The following is a 25,395-nucleotide window of genomic DNA, read 5'->3' as shown; positions in this document are numbered from 1 at the left end:
TTTTTTTCCTCAAAGACTTTGAGCTATGTGCTTCAGGGTTAAATTCAGGAAGTGAAAATGTAGCCAGCTGCCAGTGAGCGGGACACACTGCGGTCTGCTCTGTGCTGATGGAGAAATAGGGCACGCGGCTGTGTGACCAAGACACAAGCAAACATTAGGAAATCAATGTCTACACCCAAGATTTTCCATTCAAAAGGCTCAAGTTTGGCTCTAATTAAAAAACTCCTTTCACTGCAGTAAAGTGCTCAGGAGAAACCATTGTGGTCTGTCCACAAAACTACTTATAAACAAGAGTGGGAGTGCTTCGGCCCTTTGCTCAAAATACACACTGTTTGTGTTGTAGGATTATGACAGAAAGCAGCTACAGCATATTAAGGACAAATTAAAAGTCAAATCAATCTTTGTGTGGGAATGCAAAGCCAAACACCAGTAGAGACTCACAGTGAGTAATGAAGTGCAACACTTTTGTCCCAGACAGTGTTGACCTTAATGACTCTGAATGTGTAACACCCAAGGTCAATCTATAGTTTCACAAATGTATCAATGACAATATGCGTATGTTTATGTAAGGCCTTTGATGACAAAACATTGTTAAAAGTGGTTACTCTGCTTATGTTTGATGTTTAATAGGTGTTCAAAATAGTGTCCCTTTATATTATGTAAAAGAGAAATCTGTACAGATTTGGTTTACAGTCACTCAGTACTAGAGCCATTAGGTACCTACTGTAGCCTTGGGGGGACATGGAATCTAAAGGCAAAACCATAAGAAGATTACTAAATATAATGTTCAAATATAATGAAAAGACATTTTGAATAACTAAATTTTACATAAAGTACCTTTAAATCAACACCAAGTGTTCTTCTTTACAAAAGAAGTTTTTTTTTCAATAAAAGTTGTTTTCCATAAAATATCACATAACCCATTTTAAACATCAGGCAAAACAGCAAATTCACATCCATGTTATAAAAGCAGCTCTTGAGTATCTTTAAATATGATTCAGATAAAAGAGAGGCATTGGACACAAACACACACATATTGCATTGTAGGAGTGCCAACTATTTGGTAAAAAAAAACAAACACAAAAGTAGAAAGAGGGGTCTGGACTGAGATGTGTCATGAGCGCACTATCTCAACAAAATCAAAGTGGAAGGTGCATGCACAGCTTTACTGTCTGAACTCTCTGTCATGAAAAGAATGTAAGTACAATATGGACCACAATACTAAGACTAAGTTGAAAATCCATGTAGTTCTGCCTTCATATGAAGCCTTATCTAGAGAATAGTTTCCATCACATCTGTTCCCTCAGACATTCATCCAGGCATTTGGTCCATTGTGCCTTGGTACCTGTCCAAAGTCTATATTGAGTTCCAAAGCAGCAGTGCGCAGTCCAGAAACTGTCCAGAACAACTTCCACAAATGGCAGGCTTGCCTTTTAAATTAACATCAGCATTTTGCGACGGCCCAAAAATTTGTGACCACAAAAAAGGCACTGCTGTACAATAGAAGTTTCCCCACAACTTTTTTTCCTTCAGTGAACTCTAGTGTCAGTTGACTTTGAAGATGCTGAAGACATGCGGAGAGGCGGAGGGGTTGCCCACTGTGTGCAGTCTGAAGGAGGGTCCCGTGATGGCTTGCAGCTCCGTGCCCCTGTCCAGTCGCAGCAGCCCGGACACCTGGCACGGCTTCAGGAAGTGGAAATTATGTGGGCCGGCTGAAGGGGTGGTCCCATAGCCCTCCATGCACTGCAGCTTCTGAGGCCTGTGACCCACTGTCACCACATCCAGCTTCACATACTGAGACTCCTGCTCGTTAAACAGCACCTGTTTGAGCAGACACCACAGCACAAATACAAATTGATTCTGGATCCAGGGCTTTACAATGTTTTTCATGTTTTATTTTTCTATAAATGTAGGGAAGGTCATTGGACATAATGACAGCTAACATCTGGTTTATGCCCTTGACACTGTACAGACAAATAACTGTCTTAAAAACTGCCTTTAAATGAGCACTATGTAACTTTTCTGAAGGCATTAAACTTAGCTATCTCCATGGGTACAAGCAGGTCACCAGGCCAAATTACAGGTCAGATCTGTGGAGGTGTCAGTATGTTTTTCAATGTATTTTAATAAATATAAACCTGGAAATATATAAATGCAAGATAGATAAGATTAATGCCATACTGTGCAACATTACAGACAAAGCAATGACATTTCTATGGAAGATGAGCCCCCCACCAAAGTTAGACTATCAGCTAATGGCTAACTATCAGAAAATTACATTTATCAGCCTGACCTATTGGTTCAGCTCTAAGTAGTATGTCTAATTTTAACCAAAATCATGCTGCTACATTACTCAAGAACTTTGCTTTTTTCTGACTTTGTCCAGACCTCATGTCAACCTGACAAGACGCGGGACGACTCCCTGAGATTATGCCCTGAAACCTGATCATGTTTTTGAAATGCACTATACCAAGTTCCATAATTGCTTCCCACACACTTTCCCTTTTTCTTGGGTAAGGTAGAGGAAAGGAACAATAATTACTTGATTGTAGTGGAATTAATCGTCCCTGAAGAGCCAAGAATAAGACAATCCAAATCACAGTTCCTCTACTCTTCAAATACTATATACTCAATGTGACAAATGGTCCGCTATACCCATCTACCTCCAGAAAGTGAATGGGTCTGGTATCCCTTCTCATACACATAAGGGTAAGTTACATGTTCTCATGTACATTTACTTCAGTAACTTTTTTAAATGATTTCAGATTTCAGTATGTGTTTTGTGCTGCACGCTTTCAGATTTTTATTTTTTTATTATTATGTATTGTTTTGACCTTATCATTACAATACCTCTACATTATATTTATTTATTTATAAATATGATGTTACTTTCAGTTACTCTTATAACTTCCTCTGACTTCCTGAGACATACCTGGCAGAACAGGAAGTAGACGCCTGCTTTCTCCACAGTGAAGGTGCCTAAGTCCTTGTTGTACCTCACTGCTTTGGTCATATTCAGTGTCCTTTCCTCCCAGCCTTTAATGACTCCACCATCTCCCACTGCCATACAAAGGCCACTGTTATTATAATACACATACAAGTATTCATATATGGTCTACAGGCCTTACCTTGCTGAGAGGACACTTTGGTTACTGATGGGACGATGAAAAGCCATTTAAAAAGAAAGAAAAAGGAAAGTCAATTAAGATTTTATTAGTGCAATTGTATAAGGCTATATGATTGAAACCACTTCAGCAGATGCTACTCGAGACCACCGTAAGCAATCTGCCAAGCCACTTACTTTCAAAATGAGACGCAGCTTTTTTTCCATTCCCACTCCTCCCGCGCTGCATTCCCCCTACAGAAGGCAAGAAAAGAGACTTTGAATGAAGGCTATGAAAATATGTCTGTGGTTTTTTGATAAAACAATCACTCCCATCTGTATCTGTCTAATAACATGCTGCGTTCATTTGCAGCCATTACAACTGAACCTGGCTGCTCCTTAATGCGGTTTGCAGACGGGCACGGATTTCCTTTCACGTGCTTTAATATATTTCCTCAAAATGTTATTTTCAGTCCAAACGCGTGTGCCTCTCTTTTTCCTGTGGGGGCTAATCTTAGTGCCAGCTGGTTGCCGTCATGTAGAAAATACAGATCGCAGAGGAAGTGGGAGAGGATGGAGAGAGCAAAGAGAAAAAAGACAGAAGACAAGACTGTCACCAGACAAAACAACTACTAAGTGGGATGTTAGATGTTTTGGTCTTTAATGTGATCCTTATTTACTAATAGGCTGATACAAATGACTTAGGGTAAGCAGCAAAGCAAAAACTACCACAGAATGAGAAAAATGAAGTGCCGGAAACAAGAGGTCTTTGGCCCAGCCAAGAGTCGATTAGGACAAGAGTGAAGCAAACTACAATAAATAAAGACCTCAAAAAGAGCTGCGCTGGAAAATGTGTACTCCTGTTACCCACCATGGTTTATTTTAGCCATACATTCAGGCCTCAGGGGAGTCATTAAAAGACAAATATAACCCAAACACTGTATGTATGAACTGTGAAATACATACTTTCTGTTTGGAGACCGCGGGCCTCCACAGTTGTAGGAATATTAAACCCCTGCTAAAATAACTCACAGGTGGGTGACCCCGGGCTCAGGCTCTGCTCTGGGCGAGCTAAAGCCCCCAGGCCAGCCAGGCTTTCCTGAATCACGCTGTCAGTCATCAGGAGAACATAACAGCAGTGTCCTGCACTAGCGGTCAACTTTCCACTCACTGGAAAAAGCACTCTCTTTCCACTGATAGCCGCGGGCTGCTTAATGCATTTTGGAAGACTAGCTCAGCTATCACTTACTGCTGAAATACCTGCAAGATGTCAATACACATACACTCCTAATAAATCCTTTTGTCAGCTCTGGATAGGCTAACCATTCAAGGGAAACATTTTATTTCACTATTGATAGTCACTTTGAAAAAGTAAAACAAGAGTCACATTGCTTTGTGTATTGCATTACTATTATGTCCATATTATATATGCAGTTATGGCTAGTAGTAGTACTTCACTGAGGATCCAGTGCAAAGTTCTTTTTTTTTATTTGCATGTTGCACTACTGGATGTTAACTAATAATTTTAGTTTTTGTGTGTGTGTGTGTAAATGTGTGTAAAATAAAGTAGTCAAAGTTGTCTTCTCAAACATTAATACTCAAAGCAATACAGAAACGTAAGCAGTCCTGACTGTGAGAGGTCACTTTTGGACAAACCACATCGCACCATGATGTCAGCAGCTGATATAAATATACTACAATGATAGGTCATCAAATATCTTTCATAACAAATCCTTGCTATGCCAGATGAGTGCCTATGGTGAGAAGAAATCAATGTCTTTGTTTTAAAGTGTGCAACAAAGCCTCAATGCACCAGCTGTTTTTTTGTTTTGTTTTGTTCCTGAGGCCATTCTGGTCAGCCCTGTAATTTCTGTAACAGCCATTCCTCTGCCTACTTTTTCCTGTGTCGACTTTTAGCAGCGGGCAGTGCTTGTGGGCTGCTGGAGCTGACCATAGCAGCATGTGGACCAACACTGGGCAGCGTTTGCGTTAAACGTTCTTCCCTCAAAAGCACAACCGCACGCATAAGTATTGTGTCTGCTGATGTGGGCTGCACAGCACACGCGATTGGTCAGTGCATGTGGGACAGAAATGCAATACCGTCTCTCTTGACTCTCTGGCCGACCAGCAGCTCTCTCTTCTCCAAAATGAGTTGAACGATGGCCTTCCTCTGTGTATTAACCTGTTGAAAGACAGAGAAACGTTCACTATTAACAAATGTGCGATGGGTTTATTATGACTTTGAGCTGGCACTGCTCCCACACAGCCAGACGGCCTCTTCCAGCCAGTCACATCAACAGCTTTTCCACTCTCCTGCCCCGACTGCAGTTCAGCTCCAGAATAGCACTTCCTCAGGAGAGACGTTGCAACACCTAATGCTTTCAGCCATTGAAATTCCTCACTTCTTACTTTACCAAGAAATGGATTTTGTCAAGCCAGCAACGATATAGGCTGCTTGGCCTGGGGCCCATCGGATGACCGAAGGAAACCCGAGTGAAGTAAGAAGAGAAGTGAATATACTGCTACTGTGCTGTGGAAGCAGCAAGTATAGTCTTGAGACTGACTGCTCTGATCAGGGCTTGGCTCTGGGTCAAATGGACAGAGAGTGGACCCCTTGGGAAAGAGTCCAGCATCAACACTCCAGGTTTAGAGCGTTAGTGCACATGTGTGTGCAGGTCTGTCAACAGTACAGCCGCCAACCTGTCGTCTAATTCCAACTCCACAGCAACTCGGCTTTGTAAATACTCCAGAGGAATTTCCATCAGGTCTTTGGCTGCCTTGGCTAAATAATTACATTTGTGATGCAACTTTGAAGGCTCAGTATGTGCTTATGACATTAAAAAGAAGCTCTGCCTAGTGGACATTTCTCTAAATCCCAAAGATTGTCTTGTTGCCAAAGGTTGCTCTATTTTATCCCATTCCATTGCAGAGAGTTTGTAGCAAATATGCAGCTATATAAATACTGAACATGAAATATCTACCTTATATGTAACTTTAGTAAACATTTGAAGTAGGCAGTGATGTACAAGGGGCACTGTACATGGTGTGACCCACAGAAAAGTTGTTTATAAGTAAAACCATCAACCAGGCATCCCCACAGTTGGATACTGTCAGCGTCAACATAATATTTGATATCACGGCCGCTCACTACTCCCCCTACTGGTAGCCCATTTCGTGGTACCAAAGAAGACTGTGCTGTGATGTCTAGGGTGTTTCACAATAAAAGCTTAAATGTCTACTACATCACTGAACTCTGCCTCTGATTTTATTCTCTCCTGAGCTTTACCAGATTTTGGGCAGCACATAGATCACTCTCGGCCATAAATAAATCACTCCATTGTTAACGGGCCCCAAACCAGATTTTTCACATGGCCCCCACAAACCTAAAACTGGCCCTGGTTTCAAATGAAAAGTTGCATATCTTATTGTAACTTTTTTGAGTGTGGAGAGTGTTAATGGTCAGAAGTCTATAGGGTACCTGTTGCATGATGTAGCGTGAAATACTTGCCGAAATTTCTCTCCCAGCTTCCTCTGCGCCTCTGGAGCGCAGTCATTTGGGTACAACACACTCACATGCCAAATATTTGAGGCTTTCCAGTAAATTGAGATAAAAACTAGGCCTGCACACAACTGGCACCAAAGTAATTAAACATGGCGGGGTGAGCAGTGACCACAAAAATAACACTCATTGCACGAGTTGACTGCTGTTATTGGTGAGCCATAAAAGCGCAAAGTGGTGAGCCCAGCAGGAAAACAGTACGTGCAGGGGACATTGCCTAAATGTAGAATAGCATTTTTTCCATATTGCCGGCCCCACGCGAAGATTCCCGTAACCACAGCCACTAAAGACTTGCATAACAACCACTTTACTCGCAGTAAAGTTAAAGTCCTTTGGTGTCTGTCTAGGTGCTTATTTAGTTGTTTTGTTTATCTTTGGTACCAACCTGCTCCAACCGATCCTGCAGGACTTTAAACGACTGAGAGAGGTCTCGGGTCTGACGCCAGGTCCACGCCGTGAAGAGCGCGCTGCACGCGGCCAAGGACAGTGCCACGAGCGCCAGAGAAGCCCAGACGAGGCGCAGCTTGCGCACCCGTCTTCTCTGCACGATCCGATGCATGTTGGCTGCACAGACTGCGCCGCTACTCGCCGCTGCACACCAAACCAAAGTCCTTCTTCATCCCCATAGCCGCAGAAGCACAGCGTGTCCACTCAACTCACGTCTGTGCCTGTCCATTTGAGCGAGACGCACAACCTCCGACTACTCACCACCTTATCAACTCAAACTTTGTCACATAAAAATCGGCGCTCCTTATATTGTCCGATGCAAATCCACCATCTTCTGCCCCACGGAGTGCACAGGACGCGCGTGGAGTGCACGGTGCAACTGTTGCATCCTTCTCCTCGCGATTCGTTGACTCAGCTCTCTGCTCTTCCTTTAACAGCTCGCTGGGGGGTCACTCTAATAGACAGACTAAACACACTTGAGAACGCGCACACACGCACTCGGAACCAGACTGGTGTGATGCTGTGGTGAGCGCGTGCATCCGCCGTAAAACTCAACCAAGTGAGCCCAAGAAAACAGACAAAGCGCGCCGGAGCGTTCTCTGCTTCTCACATAATTTCATCTGGGCTCTTGCCTCAAAATATGTGCCCTCCACGCGAATAACAGCTCCTGCAGTGACCACACGGAGGCGCCTGTGTAGACAAAACAATATGTCCTGTGGTATTGCTTTGGAGGATCAAACGGACTCAGCAGTGACTTTTAATCTAAGCTATGAGCAATGGTTGATGGATCAAGGACATTTTGTTTTGAACAAGAGGAAAGAAAAGGCTAAAGAAAATGTATAGTAGGCATGTAGCCTATTCTAGCCTATTCATTCCTCTGTGTTAAGTCCAGTTCTATCGCCACATTTCTTTTGTATGTTTATTTGGTACTAACCACAAGAGCAACTCGGAATATATTAAGCAGGAAATTAAGTTACAATCTAAAACTACCCAAAAAGAGAGAAAAGAAATCTCACAAATAAAACAGATATAGCCTACTATTCTGTATGATGTGTTAGCTGTTTTGACAGATCCAAACTTCCACACTTCAAAACAAGCACAAGGCATGAATGCCCAGATATAACTGACTTTTATTGAATTGAAAACATATATCATAGCAAACTTTTGGCCTCAACCAAAGCGTATTGGTCTACACAGTTTTAAACAATACATACCTGAGTGTACAATATTGAAGACATAAAAACATATTGTAAGTATTAACAGTAGCATCTCACTATCGACTTGAAAGTACTAAGATTGAGAAATATTGTTAGGTCCTAAGGTAAGCTCAACAAACTGACTTTTTAGCCATATTTGGGTTCAAACTGGCACACAACCTCTAAAAACTTGGATTTAGAAATCACTTGAAGAATGCATGTGGGAATCTTAAGATGCAGATTTCTGAAGTTTCATACAAGGCAAATATAAATATGTGCATGCGGTGGACTTTTGGAAGAGGCCATGGCAGACAATTACATTTTGTTTTCCAAAGCTAGGTCGGTTTGTTCAAACATAATGAGGAAAAATAACACAGAACAATTCCTAGTTTTGGTAAACAACACTCAAATTCCAGCATTCCCAAACAGTCTCAGTGGTTCCTATTGTTTAGAGAGAGAGGAAAGACAGTCAGACTGTTTTCATTACATTTTTGGACATGATACATAAAGATCTCTTTTAAAAATCAAACTGGATTTAAAACAGTGGCTGGGGGTTGTGCCATTCTGAGTTTAATGGGACAGGTTTAAAGACAGGAGACTTATCCAAGACTTCTACGTTCAGTTCAGTCCAATGAACCCAAATGACTCCACTGTGCTCTATGGTAATATTATACCAATAAATGAAATAGTGCAAATGCAGCATTGTGAGACAACAACAATAAACATATTGTCCATAAACAGTCTATAACTCTTATTGCATAACAAGGATTTGTGCATTATGTCACATTTATATATTTATAGTTGTGCTAACATAACCACATGAGTAAAAGTATGTTATAAATATTGCTAAAACAAACTCACTTCTTCACAGTCTTATTCAAATTTATAGTAAGTGCATGGCATTGAGTCAACCAGCTACCCAGTTTTGTACCCAGTCCACACCCTTAGTGATTGGCTCGATGCATATAATAACAAAGGTGAAGTTTGTTTAGTAAACATGATTTTTATGAGCAAATTATTGCTTGAAATCTTTAGTGTTGCATTTTTGTGGCATTAAAATCTTTCATACTGAGATCACCTAATTCTGCAGGTGTTTTGGTGATGTGCATGTAAACACAGCAATAACCAGATCTTATTACTGGATTATCATATTATTCTAGTTACCTAATGTGTAATGGCCATGTAAATACACCGTTTGTATGTTGCCCTTGTCATTTTACAGCTGACCACTAGATAGAGCCGTTTCCCTGTGCTGTTTGAATAAACCTGGATCCCGAAAGATGGTTTATGACTGGGCTATGGCTGGGCAAGGTGCTCCAAGGCCTCTCCCTTACAGCACATGTAGTGGTATCCCATCTCTGCTGTAGTGTCAGTGCACCCCTGATTCAAGTAAAAGTCCAGAGATGACTTGTTCCAGTCCAGAACTGTGAAGTTTAGCTGCTGGCAGCCTGCTGCTAAACCAAGCTGTAGGACCCAAAAGACAATACAAAATAATTAGAACAAGTGTCTCATAAAAGGGCCATTTTTCTGTACATTTTGAAATATATTCCCTGTCATAAAACCATGTGTGACAATATTGCCCTGATAATAAAATTGGTAGTTCTGTTTATGAAGGATGGCAATTAAAAGTCTAACTTGTGTGAAAATGGATACGACTGATAAAAAAACAATTATTCACTGACCTGTGCAACTTTGCTCATTAGTGCCTTGCCAATACCCTTCCCTAAATCATACAAGGAACATAGTACATTTTGTGATCAAGCGTATCAACAGATTTGGGCAAATAGCTTATAATATTGGTCTATATAAATATTTGCCATGTATAACATAAATTTTAAAAAAAACACTGTACCTCTAAATTCAGGCATCACATATAAGTCTTCCATAAAAACAGCCCTGCCTCTGTATGAGCAGTAGGAGAAGTAATAAAGTGCATAGCCCACCTTTGCATGGCCTGAAATGACAAGAAACACACAGTTCAGAACGGCTGGCAGATATTAAATCAGTCACATTCAGATTACATTACACATATCTTTTCATAACATTAACATTAACCCTGAAATGTAGGAGGAAATCGGGGAAACCAGAGGAAACCCATCCAGACACAGGGAGAACATCCTAGATCTAACAATACCTTCTATTATTCACCTCATCCACACAGTCAATCAATCTGATTATTACTACTTAATGGATTTACATACTGTAACTACCTCTCTAAAATTAGATGATACTATTAGCATTGTAGTGTTCTCACAATGTTAAAATTTTACAAAGGAACAGACGTGATACTCTATACAGATTCTGATGCCACAATCATAGTCAAAAACACACTTTCTTTAGATAACAGAATGTCATTTTCAGCATTAAGTCATAGTATTTTCTTTTATATTACCATGTGGCCTTATATCTGTGTAATCCCTCAGTCATCCAGGTAGGTTCACTGGGATATACTCGTCTATGTGGTCTTATACTTGTTCTGATACAGCTCAAGATCATTCTAAAGCTATCCAGGAAATGTTTGTTTCTGTCCAGTGAATGTGTCTTTTTTAGTACTGATACATGCTCAAATGAGTTTCTAGATTTGATAATAGTTTTAGTGGAGATTCGTATCTGATTTTCAGTAGTTTATACCCTATAGCATTTATCACTGCTTTTATAAATGCGTGGACAACTGCACTGTATTGCATTGCTTCAGAAGAATAAGTTCACCACAGAATGTAGCTGAATGGGTGGGCAATGGAAAAAGGGAAAAGTTAAGTGGCATATGGAAAAGTGTTATGTAAGAGATGTGCAAGAAGAGGGTCACACTTATACAACGGAAATCAAATGCTGTAGACCCTTTCAAGATACCATATAGATACAACAAAAAGTAGCGTGAAATCTTACACATCTATTAACCAATTTTAACCAATTTGAAGAAGAACATTTGCACATATTTTTTCTCACCTTCTTTGGTTTTGTGTGGTTCTGGCACTTCAGCAATGATCCCATGGAAGAATGGGTTTTTTGAGAAACCATCCTGCTCCAAATCTGGGAAAATGTTTTATTATGGTTAGATTTCAGTACTCACACAGCAATGTAACAATAATCTGTATTTGTACCTGTATCTGTAGTTTACATCTATAATAGATATGATCAAACAGTACATACATATTTGTAATGTGACTTCTTCATACCTCTTTGTGTGATTCTTACTTGGTCTATGGCTTTCTCATATTCTGCCAATTCCTGTAAGACAGACATTACTCATTAGCCTAATTAGATTATAAGGACATTAGATTAACAAGCCCTATTGGAAAACAATTCCCAACATGTTACAATAATCAATACACGAGGGAGGGCACTAGGCATGAAGATGACGTAAAGGGAGACTTAACCAAATGTTTCGTCCTCTGACTGACCGTGATCATGCGCGCGATGTCCTTGCAGTCGTCCACGTTGGCGGCGCGGATGGTGAACTCCATGTCGCTAAATGCGGTGATCCGGTGATGTGATGTGGGGGTGGCGAGGTTGCAGTGCTCGCGGACGTAAGGCGCGGATGATGTTGACAAAGGACGCGGACCGGAAACGACGAGAAACGTGCTCGAGGCTGGTGCGTAAAGTGACGTGGAGACCAAAAGTAATACTGGCACTGAAGTCTGACACGATAGCCTACTATCTTGAGAATGAAAAGGCCTCTACTGCAGTTTGAATACATCTGGGCGTTCCAACTAGGCTATACATCGGTTATTCGTTAGTTGAATAGCTTATAAGTCACATTTCGGCCAATAGACCTCCTGCAGCTAATCAAAAAAAAAAAAAAAAGTAGGCTAAGCATTCAGCATAAACAGGAATCCCTCAGACCGTACAGCCGTTTTCAGGCTACAATTAGCTGTTATAATAATGTCTTGCACATTATTGTCCGTAAATACACCTGCAGGCATGATGCCTATAAATAATATAGGCCTAGTCCTACAATATGGTTGTCCTCATTATAGCCTATAAGAGAAAATGGATAGCCCATGTTGTGCTTAGCATTCTAGAAGTAGAAGGGCTTCAACCAGTATCAGGTGTACTGACTTACTACTGACGTTTTAAATTGTATTTTTTATGTAGCTCCAAATATGGAATGGTCTTTGAATTTAGAATTGGTACAGGTCAAAGCCATTCAAGCTGTCATAACACGCCTTGTTGGTGTAATAATCATTGAAGCCTCTAAGGGTCCAGTTGGATACAGTCTCTAACCTTTCCCTCAAAGAGCTGCACTTTTTGGAAAGGAAAATGGTAGAAACATACTCCTTTTAGCGGTTGCAAGACACTTACTATATATAAAAGCAACTGCAAGCCTTATAGATGGAGTATAACCCACCATCTATCTATTAGTGCACATAGAAAGGCATCTAAAATAGCCTGTGCTTTTGGTTATAGGCTAGAGGCTTGCCATTAATCAAATTCAAACAATTCATGAATCCTTTGGGGAGCTAGGGGGTGGCGGCTAGAGAGCTACTGGTAGCCCTTGAAGTTGGAGACCCCTAGTCTAGACTCCAGTCTATACAGTAATATGCTACAGTAGCCAAACACTACTGTATTTGTACATTACACACCAGTGTGTAAATAATAAATCAGTCAAGTAGGCCAGATTTATGTATTCTGCAAACACAAAATATTTTCAATTAATGAAAATTATCTAGAATAAAACACCCATTGCTAATACCACTTCTACTAACTTGACTAGTGACTTATGTGTAATTGGGACAATTAGATGGAAAGTTGCTCATGGCTAAAATCTGTCAGGATTACATACACATGTTTTATGTAGATTATTCATTAACATGCATTGCGTGTAATAGTGAAGTGTTTCTCAGAATGTGATATATCTACCACTGGTAGTACAAAACCACCTTCAGATGGTACACTGATTCCTCTGCAGTTCACATATTTGCTGAATTTAGAGTCAATGTTTATCCTCCTTTGAGTTACTCTGTTTAGTGTAGAATATCGTGTTTAGTCTTAGACCTGGTTTTGCCCATATTTTGACCTAAAATTGTTCTGTTTTACACCTGGTTTAAATTTGATGGTACTTCAAAGGCAAATCATTTTCTTGGTGTGAAATGTTTGAGAACAAATAGTTTGCATTTCATTTTTAGATTGGGCTTTAATAATGATTTGTCCCTATTCTGTGAACTTAGAATCCAGGAATAACCCAGACCTCATAAATTCACAATGTTTCACTCACATAAAGGCTTGACCCTGAGCTGCGGAGGAAGTTAATATGATGAGATGACTAATATCTCACACCATGGCCTACAAATCAAAATATCTCAAGTGATGTATGTGATTGGAGTGGACGCTATGTTTGAACTTGCTTTTCCAAAAATAATTTTAAAGTGAAAATTATAGCTTGATTTCGACTCAAGAATGTGGGGTCATAGGCACAAGAAGATGCCATATTTGTATCCTATTACTCATACCTTAGTGCATTATGATATGTAGAAAATTTGGAAATAAAACATGAAGTGACTCAAGTATTTACTAAGTAGGGTTTAAAACATTTCTTGAAGTAATTTTGATGGAAGGGTCTATATTTGCAGTACAATACAGTTTATTATGCAGGCATTTTAATTCAGTGTAAATAATTTGAAAATAAATAATGTCAACAGTTCAAATTAAAGGTATGCAGCCACTATAACTTCTCTTTTTATACAATTAACACCCGGCCTGGTGTTTGGTGGTCAGATTGGAGTTGTGGGTACAGAAATATCACCACATATCATCAATAAGGTTATAGCAATTTATTATTTTACAGAAGCTTGTGTTTTGTTCCAGTGTCTTGTCTTTGTTACTGTTAATATCCCCTTTGAGTAATCAAGAAGTCCTCACGTGTGTGCTGGTGTATCATTTTATCACAGTAATGCGTGCAAAAATGAAGATAAATTAAACTGTCAGACTAACATGCATGGCGATTGTGTATAGGACTGTGACAAACCTTATTGACAAGCCCAAAAAGAACAAAAAAAATGAACTATCAGAGTTTGTGATTTGATGTGTTTAATAGTGTATTAATGTGATGTATGTTCTTCCTCTCTGATTTCTTAGTTAAACAGCAGAGTAATGACTGACTGTGAGGGCAGACTTAAACAGATGTGAAGTAGATTAGCTGCGTAATAGCTCGAAGGAATAACTGTTCACTGATTCAGCTTCAGACGTGGCTGTCGGGCCCTTCTCATGTGTTTGTGGACACAGTAGTGATGGAATGTAACAATGTAAAAGTAATAAAGTACTGTACTTAAGTAAAATTGTAGGTATCTGTACTTTGCTTAAGTCAATTTTAAAGTGGATATGTTTTACTTTTACTTCACTACATTTGAAAGAAGGTATCTGTACTTTCTACTCTACTATATTTATTACAGGACTGGAAAGTAAATGTATTTTTTATAATTGTATGAGACCAGTTGAAAAGGCTGAGGGGTGTATTTTTTAACACATCTGTAATTTGAGTAAACAAAAATATACAAGTAACAACAGCTAAAAAAAATTTAATTCAATTGTTTCTGTTGAACAAAAATCTTTATCAAAATCACTACATTTGAAGCTTCCTGAGACCTCAAAATCTGCGCAAAATACTTTACTTAAGTCGATTTTTTCATGCGATATTTTCAGGTTTATTTTTTTGCTTCAGCGTCTGTACTTGTACTTAAGTAACAAAAGTGAGTACTTGTGCTTCATCCACTACTGGACACAAAATAAGTGTCTAGTAAATGTTCTCCAAGTAAATAGCCTAAATAACCTAAAACCACACACATAGGCCGGGGCTAAAGGCCGAAGCCACTTTGAGGGCTAAAAATAACTCAGATTATCAGAGTACAGTAACTTTCTGTAAAGACGAGGGTGGGGAGGAAACGGCGTGTGGAGCTTGGGGATTTTTCACCCACTCTTCCAAGTCCAACCTTCTTCTCCTGAAAATAAGGCCGCACAGAAGGATATTTTTAGCTCTAACAAACAGAGCGGGGTCCTGCACATATGAGTAATCACGGCTATGACATTATTGGAAAAAGCAAAAAAAAATAAACAGAGCGCTTTGCCTCTTGGTTTCATCAGCGGCCTCCCGGTGCGGTGCTGCTGACGACGTGTGTGTGACGTGCGTAAGACACCGGCTGACCGCTTTCCACAGAGCTCCAACAGTAACATTGTATTAGTCAGAAGAGAGCAGAAAAGAGTGGAGGCTTTGTACTGCATTCTGCAAATTTCAAAAGCAAAGCATCGCAGAAGCAGAAATCAAGGTTAAACATGAAATCTGGAGGATGTGTCATTAAATGTGTTAAACATAAGTGTTTTTTATAGACAGAACTTTCCATTCTGAAGCAACTGACTTACTTTTATGTGGCCTGTGCATGAGGTCTTGTTATCAGTTTAGCTCTTAAAAGTTTATGTGGAACTAGCCTTGTTCACAAAAATACATGCATGTGATATGGAATACATCCTCACATTACACAGTCACGATGTTAGGGAAATTACAGTGTGTATTTTGCTATTGCTATATCATACAACAACCTTTTTTTGCCAGCTCTTCATATTGAAAAGATTGAACTCTTCAAGCTGTCTCTCTATGGTGATGTGCGTGTTTATTAACAAAATGGTTGAATTTGGATCATCTGGGAAAGTTTCACGTGACATTTTATGATATAGTAAATGGTCAATGGTCAATTTATATAGTGCTTTATGTCAAGGAACCACTTGCCCATTCACCTGTGTACACAGACACTGGGGGTGAGGTGGGTTAAGTGTCTTGCCCAAGGACACAATGACAGCATTCATCTGTGGGAGCTGGAATCGCACCGCCAACCTTCGGATCAGTGGACAAACACTCTACTAACTGAGCTGTCTCCCCTTTCCATGCAGATTTACTATGCCATTGTGATCCTTAGTGTTTTCTAACTAAATCAAAGTGAGAGAAAAGGCATAATTTTTTTTGTCTTTTTAATGCCTAAATCAAGCTTTTGCATAAACCTCAACGGCATATGCTCTTATATTTAACTTTTTTGGTGCTGAACTTGATCTCATATCATCATAACATTTTTGTTGTCAACTTCAGACTACAACTACTGCTTTTACCACTAGGTGTAAAGTCACCATTTACCAGTGGTGGAAGAAGTACTCAGTTTTACTACTTAAGTAAAAGTACAAATACAGAGGTGAAAAGTTACTGAAGTAAAAGTTGTAACTCCTCAAATCATATGAAAAGTGCTTTTTACTTCCTATAATAGAGTAGAAAAAACAGATACCTGCTGTCAAATGTAGTGAATAAAATAAGTATCCAATGTAAAATGTACTTTACTACTTGTACTTCCTTACCTTCGACCACTGCCATTTATGTTTCATTCAGCTTTAATAACAGGATCTGTTGCATAACTCCTGACTTTATTCACACCTCCAAGTGCATAAAAATAACGCCAACTTTAAAGGTCACACTGGAAAAAGCCTCTATGTGCGTCAATTATGAGGAAAGTTCTATTTTCATTCACTTTATTGGCAAATCTATTACTTAAGATTTAACTCCATCCTCCAAGGTTAGTGAACATGCTGTCCAGAAGTAGATGGCGGCTATAAAATACATTTAAGAATACATCTGCAACATTTTTATAGGGATTGCAGATATTATGGCTTTCTTAGGAATGGCCAGGAAGTCTTCCCTATTTCCTGTTTAGTCTGCTTTTGATTGGTCATTGTATTTGAATAAAATTGGGATAACAATGCTGTCAACAACATATTTATCTGCTAATTGATCTTTAGCATTTTGCCCACCTTGTATGGGCATTACTTTAGATTCACAAACTCCATAGCAACAACAAGGCCAGTGGTGGAGGGTAACAGTACAAGTACAAGTACTGTACTTAAGTAGAATTTTTAGGTATCTCTACTACTACTAAGTTAATATCTCTACTTAAGTCAATTTTACAGTGGATACTTTTTACTTCATTACATTTAGGAGCAGGTATGTATACTTTCTACTCTACTACATTTTTAAACTAGACTGAAAAGTAAAAAGTAGTTTTCATATTTTTTGAGGGTTTATTTTTTTAGCATGTTTGTGGTAACATCCTAATTATCCTGATCATGAGTTTTCGAGTTCAAGCTTTGGCTTTTAGCAAACTAAAATAAATACACAAAATTCATGAGACAAATTAAGAAATTGATTTGTATTGTTTTATATATATATATATATATATATATATATATATATATATATATATATATATATATATATATATATATATATATATATATATATATATATATATATATATATATATATATATATATATATATATATATATATATAAAACTACATTTAACATAACACAATAAATAAATAAAAAACTTTTATTTTTTACTCTTAAAGTACATTTTTAACCAGGTACTTAATGACTTGTACTTGAGTAGATTTTTACCTATGTATCTATACTTTTACTTAAGTAACAAAAATGAGTACTTCTTCCACCACTGAACATGGCTCTATATAGTTCGAAGCTAAACAAAGCAGCCAAGATTAGGGATAAGACTATTTGAACTTGACGCCTTCGGCTTTCCTTATCAAGACTGCTGCCACATGGGAAAACAATGCCCATTAAAGCTCTGTTATGTAACTTTCCTGGTTTAAAAAATGCTCTGTGCTAAGCTAAAGGAGTCGTCCTCAGACACTTCCTCTCGTCCTCTGTCCTCTGTTATTAAACCAAATCTTGCTCTGACAAGTACAAAAAGGGGAATTAGCTCATCACCAGAGTGACGTGACCCCTGGCTTAAAGATAACTAAGGCCACAGAGCAGACACTGTGTCATGCCGTACACTCATATGGCACCACTGACTGCCTTATATGGACAAGAGCACATGTTTTGCTTTGCTTTACTCTTGCTGAATTCCCCGAGGCACTGTTAGTGGAGGGAAGTAATATTCAAAATTCTATAGTGAAATTTCTAGTATATTTTTGCTCCAGTATTTTCTCTTTTCTTTGTCATCTTTATCACATTTACACATTCCTAGACAAGTGACAGAAAAGCACTTAATAACAACAAATATATTTACAATTATCACTTTGACTGGTACTTGTATAGGTTTTAGAGTTGTAGAGGCTTATAGTTATAGAGGTATCATTATTAGCTAAAGTAAAATTGTTCCAAAACAGCAGTAAGTAGTAGACCTATTTGTATCAGAAATGCCTCAATGGTAAGTCAGCTGTCAAAAGTAATAGTAGTAGTATAAGTGTGTATGAGTGTAGGAATTGTGTTTTGCGTTCATTGTGTAGTACTTCCTTCTTCCCTTTCCAAGCTCGTGTTACTTGGGATAAGACTCTACTGTAGCAATTGAATAACAAGGTAGAATTTCGGGAAAGATAAATATGCCCTGGGATTACTGTAAGGAAAGGGACAGTTTATTTTGAACGATATAACATCTACATTAAGTTCTCTGCCGGGAAACTGGTAACCTTCAGGCAATAAATCTTGCATAAATTATCCCCCTCACTCATCATATTTACAAGCACCATATTTCAGTGCCATAGCTTGGGTTTATTTACTTATTTGTTTCAGTTTTTTATTATCTAATACGAGAAAGTTAAAGCCAACACAGTTTCAGTTACAGTTTCATAATCGAATCTGTGCTGTTGGCAATAAGCAAAGCTGGGTGAATACACAAGTAAGTGTACAGTTACTTCAAACAAATACTGTGTAATTGCAAAATAGATGTCAAATAAGAGTAACAGTAAGTAACATCTGATTTATAATGTGAAGTTAATCAAGTAGGACTATTTCCAAAAACTAAACATTACATCTAAAGTAGCGGCAAAAGAAACGCAAATGTTCAATCATTGAATATTGTCAACATAACAAACTGATTAAATAGTTATACTCAAAATACTTGAGTAAATGTAACTAAGTACTATGAATAACATCATGGTGCTATCGTCAGGGCTGTCTTCACAATATGAGACAGTGTGACATGTCTGTACATGGGAGAGGAAGAGAGAGCAGTTACAGACAATGTTTCAGGTTTACAGATTTGATGTCATCTGTCTGGAACTGTAGCATGAAGCCTGCATTTTATATTACCGTACATCATACAGTTGTATAAGCAGTGGTGGAAGGTAACAAAGTAAAAGTAGCAAAGAGCAGTAAGTACAACTTTTATCTGTACTTTACTTTAATCAATTTTATAGTGGATATTTTTTACGTTTTCTACATTTGAGAGCAGGTATTTGTCTTTTCTACTTTTTAAATAGGAGTCAAAAGTAAAAGCATTTTTGAAATTGTTTTTTGAGATCTCATGAAAAAGCTGGGGGCTTTATCTTTAACACATTCGGAGCTTGAGCAAACAAACAAACCAATAAAAACAGCTAGGAAAAATGATAGATTCAATAGTTTCTATAGAAACAAAATTCATCACACATCTGTATCAAAATCACTACATTCGAAGCTTTGTAAGCTTCGAAAGTATTTCAAAATCTGCTTGAAATACTTTTACTTTTTACTCTTTCAGTAGATTTTTAAATCCACTATATCCACTATAAGTAACGCATGTCTGATACATGAAGTATCAGTAAGTACAGTTCATTTGTATTTACTATTCCTACAATATTACCAACGCTATTACTTCAACTATGACTGCAACTAAAGCAACTCTCACAAATCAATAGTCTGCAGAACTCTTTAAGAAAAAGTAACGTAAACCTAATGTGTGTTGGTAATGTCACAGAGCCCTATATTTCATGGTTATAAATAGGTGACAGCTATGTGAAAGAATGTGGAATATTTCACCTTTATATCCTCATATGTTTACCAGACCTCCTCCCTGCACATCACAGCTATACTAACTCTTGTGTTTCGAATATAGAAGCCAGTAGCGATATGCACGTAGCGTATCTCCAATCCAAACAGTGTGTCCACATATGCTGCTGGGGCAACATCCTGAGGAAATCACCTCCCACTTAAAGCCTTCTGTAATGAAGCATCAAAGTCTGGATCTGCTCCAACTATCACATGTAGGCAAGATTAAAAGGGCCTTCAAATGGACCAATAATGTTTACAGGTTTTATATTACAGAAAAGTGACTCTTTGAGCCATGTTATAATGTTGTTACCTTCTGAAAAACATACTTGGAGTGTGTTAATTTTGTTTCATTTAGTTTGAGAAATCCTTTATTATTAGTCTGTCTACATCTCCAAAGCTCAGACTGTTCTGTTCCACTTGTGATGTCATGTCGTGGTAGTTTTCAAGTTAGCAGCTATTACCTTTAGTTCAGTAGAGATTGGCAATTCCAGGGCTGAAATCATTCAAATAATTTTAGTGAGGGTGTATGGAATTTAAAAACACAGGGGAGCACTTCTTGTATAACCACAAGAGTGTTAAACATGCATGAATGAAACAACACACAACTCCAGGTATGTTTTTGAGGAGGAAACAACATTACAATATAGATCAGAAAATAGCGTGCTATGAGCCCTTTAATACTTTACCATCAGATTTCTTCTGTGAGCCATATTCATTGCATTTGTCTGAGGAGTTTGAGGCCAGCAGACAGAACAAAAGAATTGTCTTCAGTCCAAGTGAGCCATTTCCTGTTCTAATATTCAACGCCTGCTTTGGGAAGGTGTAATTTCATAAGAATGGGGAAAATTCTGTGATTACAGGTGCACAGGTCAAGATGAAGTCATTTGAGTAAAGACACTGGTCATTGTGAAAAATGACAATTGCGTTAGCAGCTGCACAATAACAAAACTATGACGAAAATGTATGAATAAGCTAGATTAAATGTTTCTGTAGCTTTGTATATATGAGTTTTGACTCCCAGAATATGAAGCCTTAAAGTCATTGTGGCATGGTACCTTTTATACCCTACAGTAAGAGGAGCTAAGGGTCAAATCCTCAGGTGCTGCAGTTTTGATCAACTTAAAAACATTTATTGTGGTCAGCTATTGCTCCTGACAGGTTTCCAAATTTTCTTCAGGGTTAATAAAGTAGTATACAGCATGTTACAAGCTTTTAACCATGTTATAGTTGTTTCCCATTCTCATTTACACTCTCAGAGTTATTTTTGGAGTGATGGGTACATGTTTGAGTAATCTTTAATTGCTTATTTAGTTGTTTTTTTTTTTATATATCATCTTCCATTGGACACAGCAGTTTTACAACATGGAAGTGTTTCTTTTATTAAGTTGTTTTATATGAATATTGCGATTTAAAATGTGCAAATTATAACATGATGATCCACGGATGTCATAGATTATAACTATAGAGCAGACACAAGCACAAAGGGTGTTCTTTAAACTGGGGTTGGTGTATTGGGATAAATGATTGACTGAAATTCTACACTCAAAATACAGCCTATAACATATATTGTATTAAATCCCACTTTATTTAAGGTGCTAGAACAATTCTATTAGCCTGTTACAGCCATACTACATTCTTACAACTCTCTCATCTGTAAACAGTTCAAGGGATTTGCTTATGCTGATGCATCCTGCGGGTTAACGTCTCTGCTCACAATGCAATTATTGTGCTTTCTATTGATTTTCTTTGTCCATTAAAGGCAGTTTTCTTTTCTCAAATTAATCTTTACAGTGTTATTTAAATCATTCTTTTATCTGACATTATCAATCTGAGCTCATGATAGATACTATTATGAAGCCTTTCAGTCCCTCTCCAGTTTGTACAGAGATGTCCTTTGTTCATGCTCACAATGAAAAGCCTGCACCAGCTGACTGTCAACATTGCACAACACACTTTCTTAGCATGAGTGTAACTCCAGGGCAGGTGCAGATCGTTTCTACATGTTTAGCGAACCCTTCCATGGACAGAAACAGGCTTTTGTAGTGTGGCATTCCGGAAAGAGACAACAAAAACTAGGAAGGTTAGAGTTGGATGATGTAACTATTCCAATCATAAACTGCAAAGTGTGTCAGACATTTGAGATCATGGAACAATAGTTAAAGGTCCCATATTACATTATTATCTGATCTATGTTATAATGTTGTTTCCTCATCAAAAACATACCTGGAGATGTGCTTTGTTTCTTTCACATACAAAGCCTGCATATTTAGGCCACGTCCTTCTCTCAAACAGAAAACACTCTGTTCCACCTTGTGATACAGGAAGTGCTCCACTGTGTTCTACTGAACTATAGATAAAAGGTAGTGGTTAACTTGAAAACTACCACTTGATCACATCACAAGGTGGAACAGAGTACTTTGAGCTTTGGTGATGTAGACAAACTATTAATACAGGATTGCTCAAACGTGTGAATGAAACAACACTAGGAATGTTTTTGAGGTGGCACCAGTATTATAACATGGCCTACAGCTCACAAGAGGTCATTTTGTGTAATATTGGACCTTTAAATGAGTACATCTAGTAGATTTAAATTGAGTAACACAGTAAACTAAACAGCAGCATTATTGCAAAAGTAAATAATGAATTTTACAATGCTATGCAGACTAGAGTAGGGCAGTGCAATACATCACATTTTAATCAAGAGTCAACTGTCATTTCTGTTGATGTTCAGAAATTGTTTTTGTTTTAAATTGCAATAATTTAAAGGCTGTCTTGCTTATGTTCAGCCATTTATATTTGTTTCTAATAAGACACAATACAAATCAGAATTGATCAATGAGTTACAAACATGATTTTCTGTATTTCTGTTTTCCATGTCAAATGAACGTGCTGAACAAAATAGTTATTTGTCTCTATTTAGTCAAACCACTACCAGCAATATACTTGTACTATATACCACATGACTTACAGAAAAAAGTATTTAAAGGTACATTACTTTGATTGCATTGTCCATTAAGTAGTTTATTTAAATGCATCTAACCATTTAAATACATTACTGAAGAACAAGTAACTTTCCACATGTACAAGTTGTTGGCAAAGGTGCAACACTAAACACATGCATTTTGACTTTAGACACAAGCAATCAAATTTGTTGACACTGGTATTCAACTGCCTAGCTGCCTCTTCTGCAACACCCTTTTGTAGGTAAAAGTTCAGAATGTCACTCAAGTTGTGGTTATATAGTAATGGTTTTTGACTTGAAAGGTTTATGAGATGGCAAACTTAGGGACTATATCAGTGACAGGCAGTATATGATATTGATGCGATTCGTGATTTATATAGGGGACAAAAAGAGGAAGTGAGCTCTAGATTACAAAAGAGTAACAGCTGGTTCTTAAATTAATCTTCTTGTTATGTTAATTTTCAGGTGAAGTTCGTGACACCAAAGCTGACTTGTAAACATAACACTCTTTCCCAGAAGACATTTACCTACTAAAATGGGTAGTCTTCTTTCTGAGAAAATTAGAACAAACATTTATCCCCTGGAGTAACTCTTTTGTCACTTCCTATTTATAGGGAGCAATTGAATCAGTGTTCAATTATTATTCACTCATTTCCCTTCTTAATCTAACTACAATTTTAAATATTCAGTGTAGTTTCTAGAAACACACGCTTTCCTTCACACATTTACATCTGTAACATAGGCTTTGTTTGGTTTGCACTGACCATTAATAGTCTCCCAGGAGGACTGAAACCCTTCTGGTTTCACTCTCCAACAGTCAACTTATTTTGATTCTCAATGACTGCTGCCACACCCACATTTTTCCCAATAATAATTCACACTAAAGGTAATTTGCAGTAGCACATATAAACACGTTTCTATGGAATTCTAAGTTGATTGCAAAGAAAATTTTCACAAATTTGACCAGTGTTTTTAACCTTTCAAATTAGAACTTTTTAAAGACACACCTGAAAATTCCTCAAAGTACACTAGCGTTCCCCAACACCAGGTAAAAATCAAGGGTGTACACAGCTTTTGGGAAGCCCTTTCTCTAGACTGCACTTTGGCTTGTCAACATAAACTACAGGAGTAAAAATGTTAAATGAATGTAGACCTTCTTTGGTATCAAAGTACCTTTTTGCTGGTTCCAAGCCTGGATAAATGTTTAAAGATGGAAAGAGAAACGATTTAGTGAGGAAAAAATCTACTGCAGTTCAAACAGGGACAAAATCACTAATGTTCCCCTGAGCTGTATACCAGGACTATATGCTGATGATATGGTATTTTTTATGCTTGTTATAAGCACCAGGTACATGCGTCAGCCGCAACATTATAAATTGCTTTCACAGAAAGTGCAGGAGCTGTGCTTTGCCACAGTCTGAAGCTATCTCTGGTCTAGAGACGTAGAGGTGCGTAAGGAGGGCGGTGTGTCTGAGATGGTCCATTATGTCAGCGCTGCCCCAGAATAGTTCCACTGTGCAGCAGGCGGGCGTGACGTGCACAACTTAACTGTTGTTGGGCCGATCCCAGACGAAACAGGGGCTCTTCTGTTCCCCCACGCCCACCACAGATGCATACACACATGGTACCGTTTAAGGTTTTCCTCTGCCACTGTTCTGAATGCCTCCAGCACAAACATGAGGGGCAGAGCTGCGCCAGAGAGGCCAGTGGTCCCATTAACAAGGGCCAGTGACGCAATGTGATGTTAATGACAGGTAGTGGCTTTCAGATGATTCTACTGCAGCAGGCAGTCACACAGTACCTCAAACACTCCTCTGTTTGCTTTAGCCCCTATATGTCAAAACTGAAAATAGGTTAGCTGTTTGTGTACATTTGTGATGTGTGTTCCTGCCAGACTTGGAAGGCAATGCACTAGTGCTCAAGAGAAATGCAGGTGAATCGAAGTTTTATTTACAAAATTATGACATATTATGGGGCTGATATAAAAAAAAGTATTCATATTGGTAAAATGTGCTCACAAATTATGACCTTGTTATTTTCAGAGTGATTGCACCTGGTCTCTGTTTTGACATTTTAATTGAGTATGCCATAAAATGTACACAAATTCTACACAGTGAATTGTGGCCTTACCAAAGTAAAACTAGTTACCAGTAACATTTGGGACTTGGTTTATTGAAGGCTACCTCAAATCCTGTCCAGCCTATTTTTGGCCCCTACATGACCAGAAAATGATCAGAAAAAGACAAACTCTTCAGCACAATTAAAATGCAATTTCCCAAAAGTACGAGGACAGTAGATGAGCAATATATCATAGCACACTGTTTTATAGT

The 25,395-nt window shown here is 38.2% G+C and overlaps 2 protein-coding genes across 2 annotated transcripts; both read right to left on the bottom strand.

Annotated features, from left to right (window-relative positions):
- Positions 1-955: 955 nt before the first annotated feature.
- On the bottom strand, positions 956-7,890 carry tnfsf12 (TNF superfamily member 12). Its single transcript, XM_033983752.2, has 6 exons — positions 7,048-7,890; positions 5,204-5,285; positions 3,302-3,358; positions 3,129-3,152; positions 2,933-3,060; positions 956-1,821 (listed from the first exon to the last, which is right to left on the bottom strand). Exons 1-6 carry the CDS (start codon positions 7,219-7,221, stop codon positions 1,546-1,548), a joined length of 741 nt encoding a protein of 246 aa, XP_033839643.1. The 5' UTR covers positions 7,222-7,890; the 3' UTR covers positions 956-1,545.
- Positions 7,891-8,221: 331 nt separating this feature from the next.
- Positions 8,222-11,857, bottom strand: LOC117386395 (thialysine N-epsilon-acetyltransferase-like). The gene is made up of 6 exons (XM_033983753.2): positions 11,707-11,857; positions 11,482-11,533; positions 11,252-11,335; positions 10,158-10,259; positions 9,988-10,028; positions 8,222-9,769 (listed from the first exon to the last, which is right to left on the bottom strand). The coding sequence occupies exons 1-6, from the start codon at positions 11,767-11,769 to the stop codon at positions 9,602-9,604; spliced, it is 510 nt and encodes a 169-aa protein (XP_033839644.1). The 5' UTR covers positions 11,770-11,857; the 3' UTR covers positions 8,222-9,601.
- Between the last annotated feature and the right edge of the window lie 13,538 nt (positions 11,858-25,395).

Source organism: Periophthalmus magnuspinnatus, chromosome 18, assembly GCF_009829125.3.
Source record: "Periophthalmus magnuspinnatus isolate fPerMag1 chromosome 18, fPerMag1.2.pri, whole genome shotgun sequence".
NCBI lineage: Eukaryota > Metazoa > Chordata > Actinopteri > Gobiiformes > Gobiidae > Periophthalmus > Periophthalmus magnuspinnatus.
The sequence above is the reverse complement of the archived record's forward strand: the minus strand, read 5'-3'. Positions and strand labels throughout refer to the sequence as shown.

Coding starts and splice junctions, on each gene's coding strand:
- tnfsf12 (XM_033983752.2), bottom strand. CDS start 7,221: ATGCATCGGATCGTGCAGAGAAGACGGGTGCGCAAGCTGCGCCTCGTC. Junction 3,359..5,203: donor CCAGAGAGTCAAGAGAGACG/GTATTGCATTTC, acceptor TGCCTTCTGTAG/GGGGAATGCAGCGCGGGAGG. Junction 3,153..3,301: donor AGCTGCGTCTCATTTTGAAA/GTAAGTGGCTTG, acceptor TCGTCCCATCAG/TAACCAAAGTGTCCTCTCAG.
- LOC117386395 (XM_033983753.2), bottom strand. CDS start 11,769: ATGGAGTTCACCATCCGCGCCGCCAACGTGGACGACTGCAAGGACATC. Junction 11,534..11,706: donor ACATCGCGCGCATGATCACG/GTCAGTCAGAGG, acceptor TCTGTCTTACAG/GAATTGGCAGAATATGAGAA. Junction 10,029..10,157: donor TGTGATGCCTGAATTTAGAG/GTACAGTGTTTT, acceptor TGTATGATTTAG/GGAAGGGTATTGGCAAGGCA.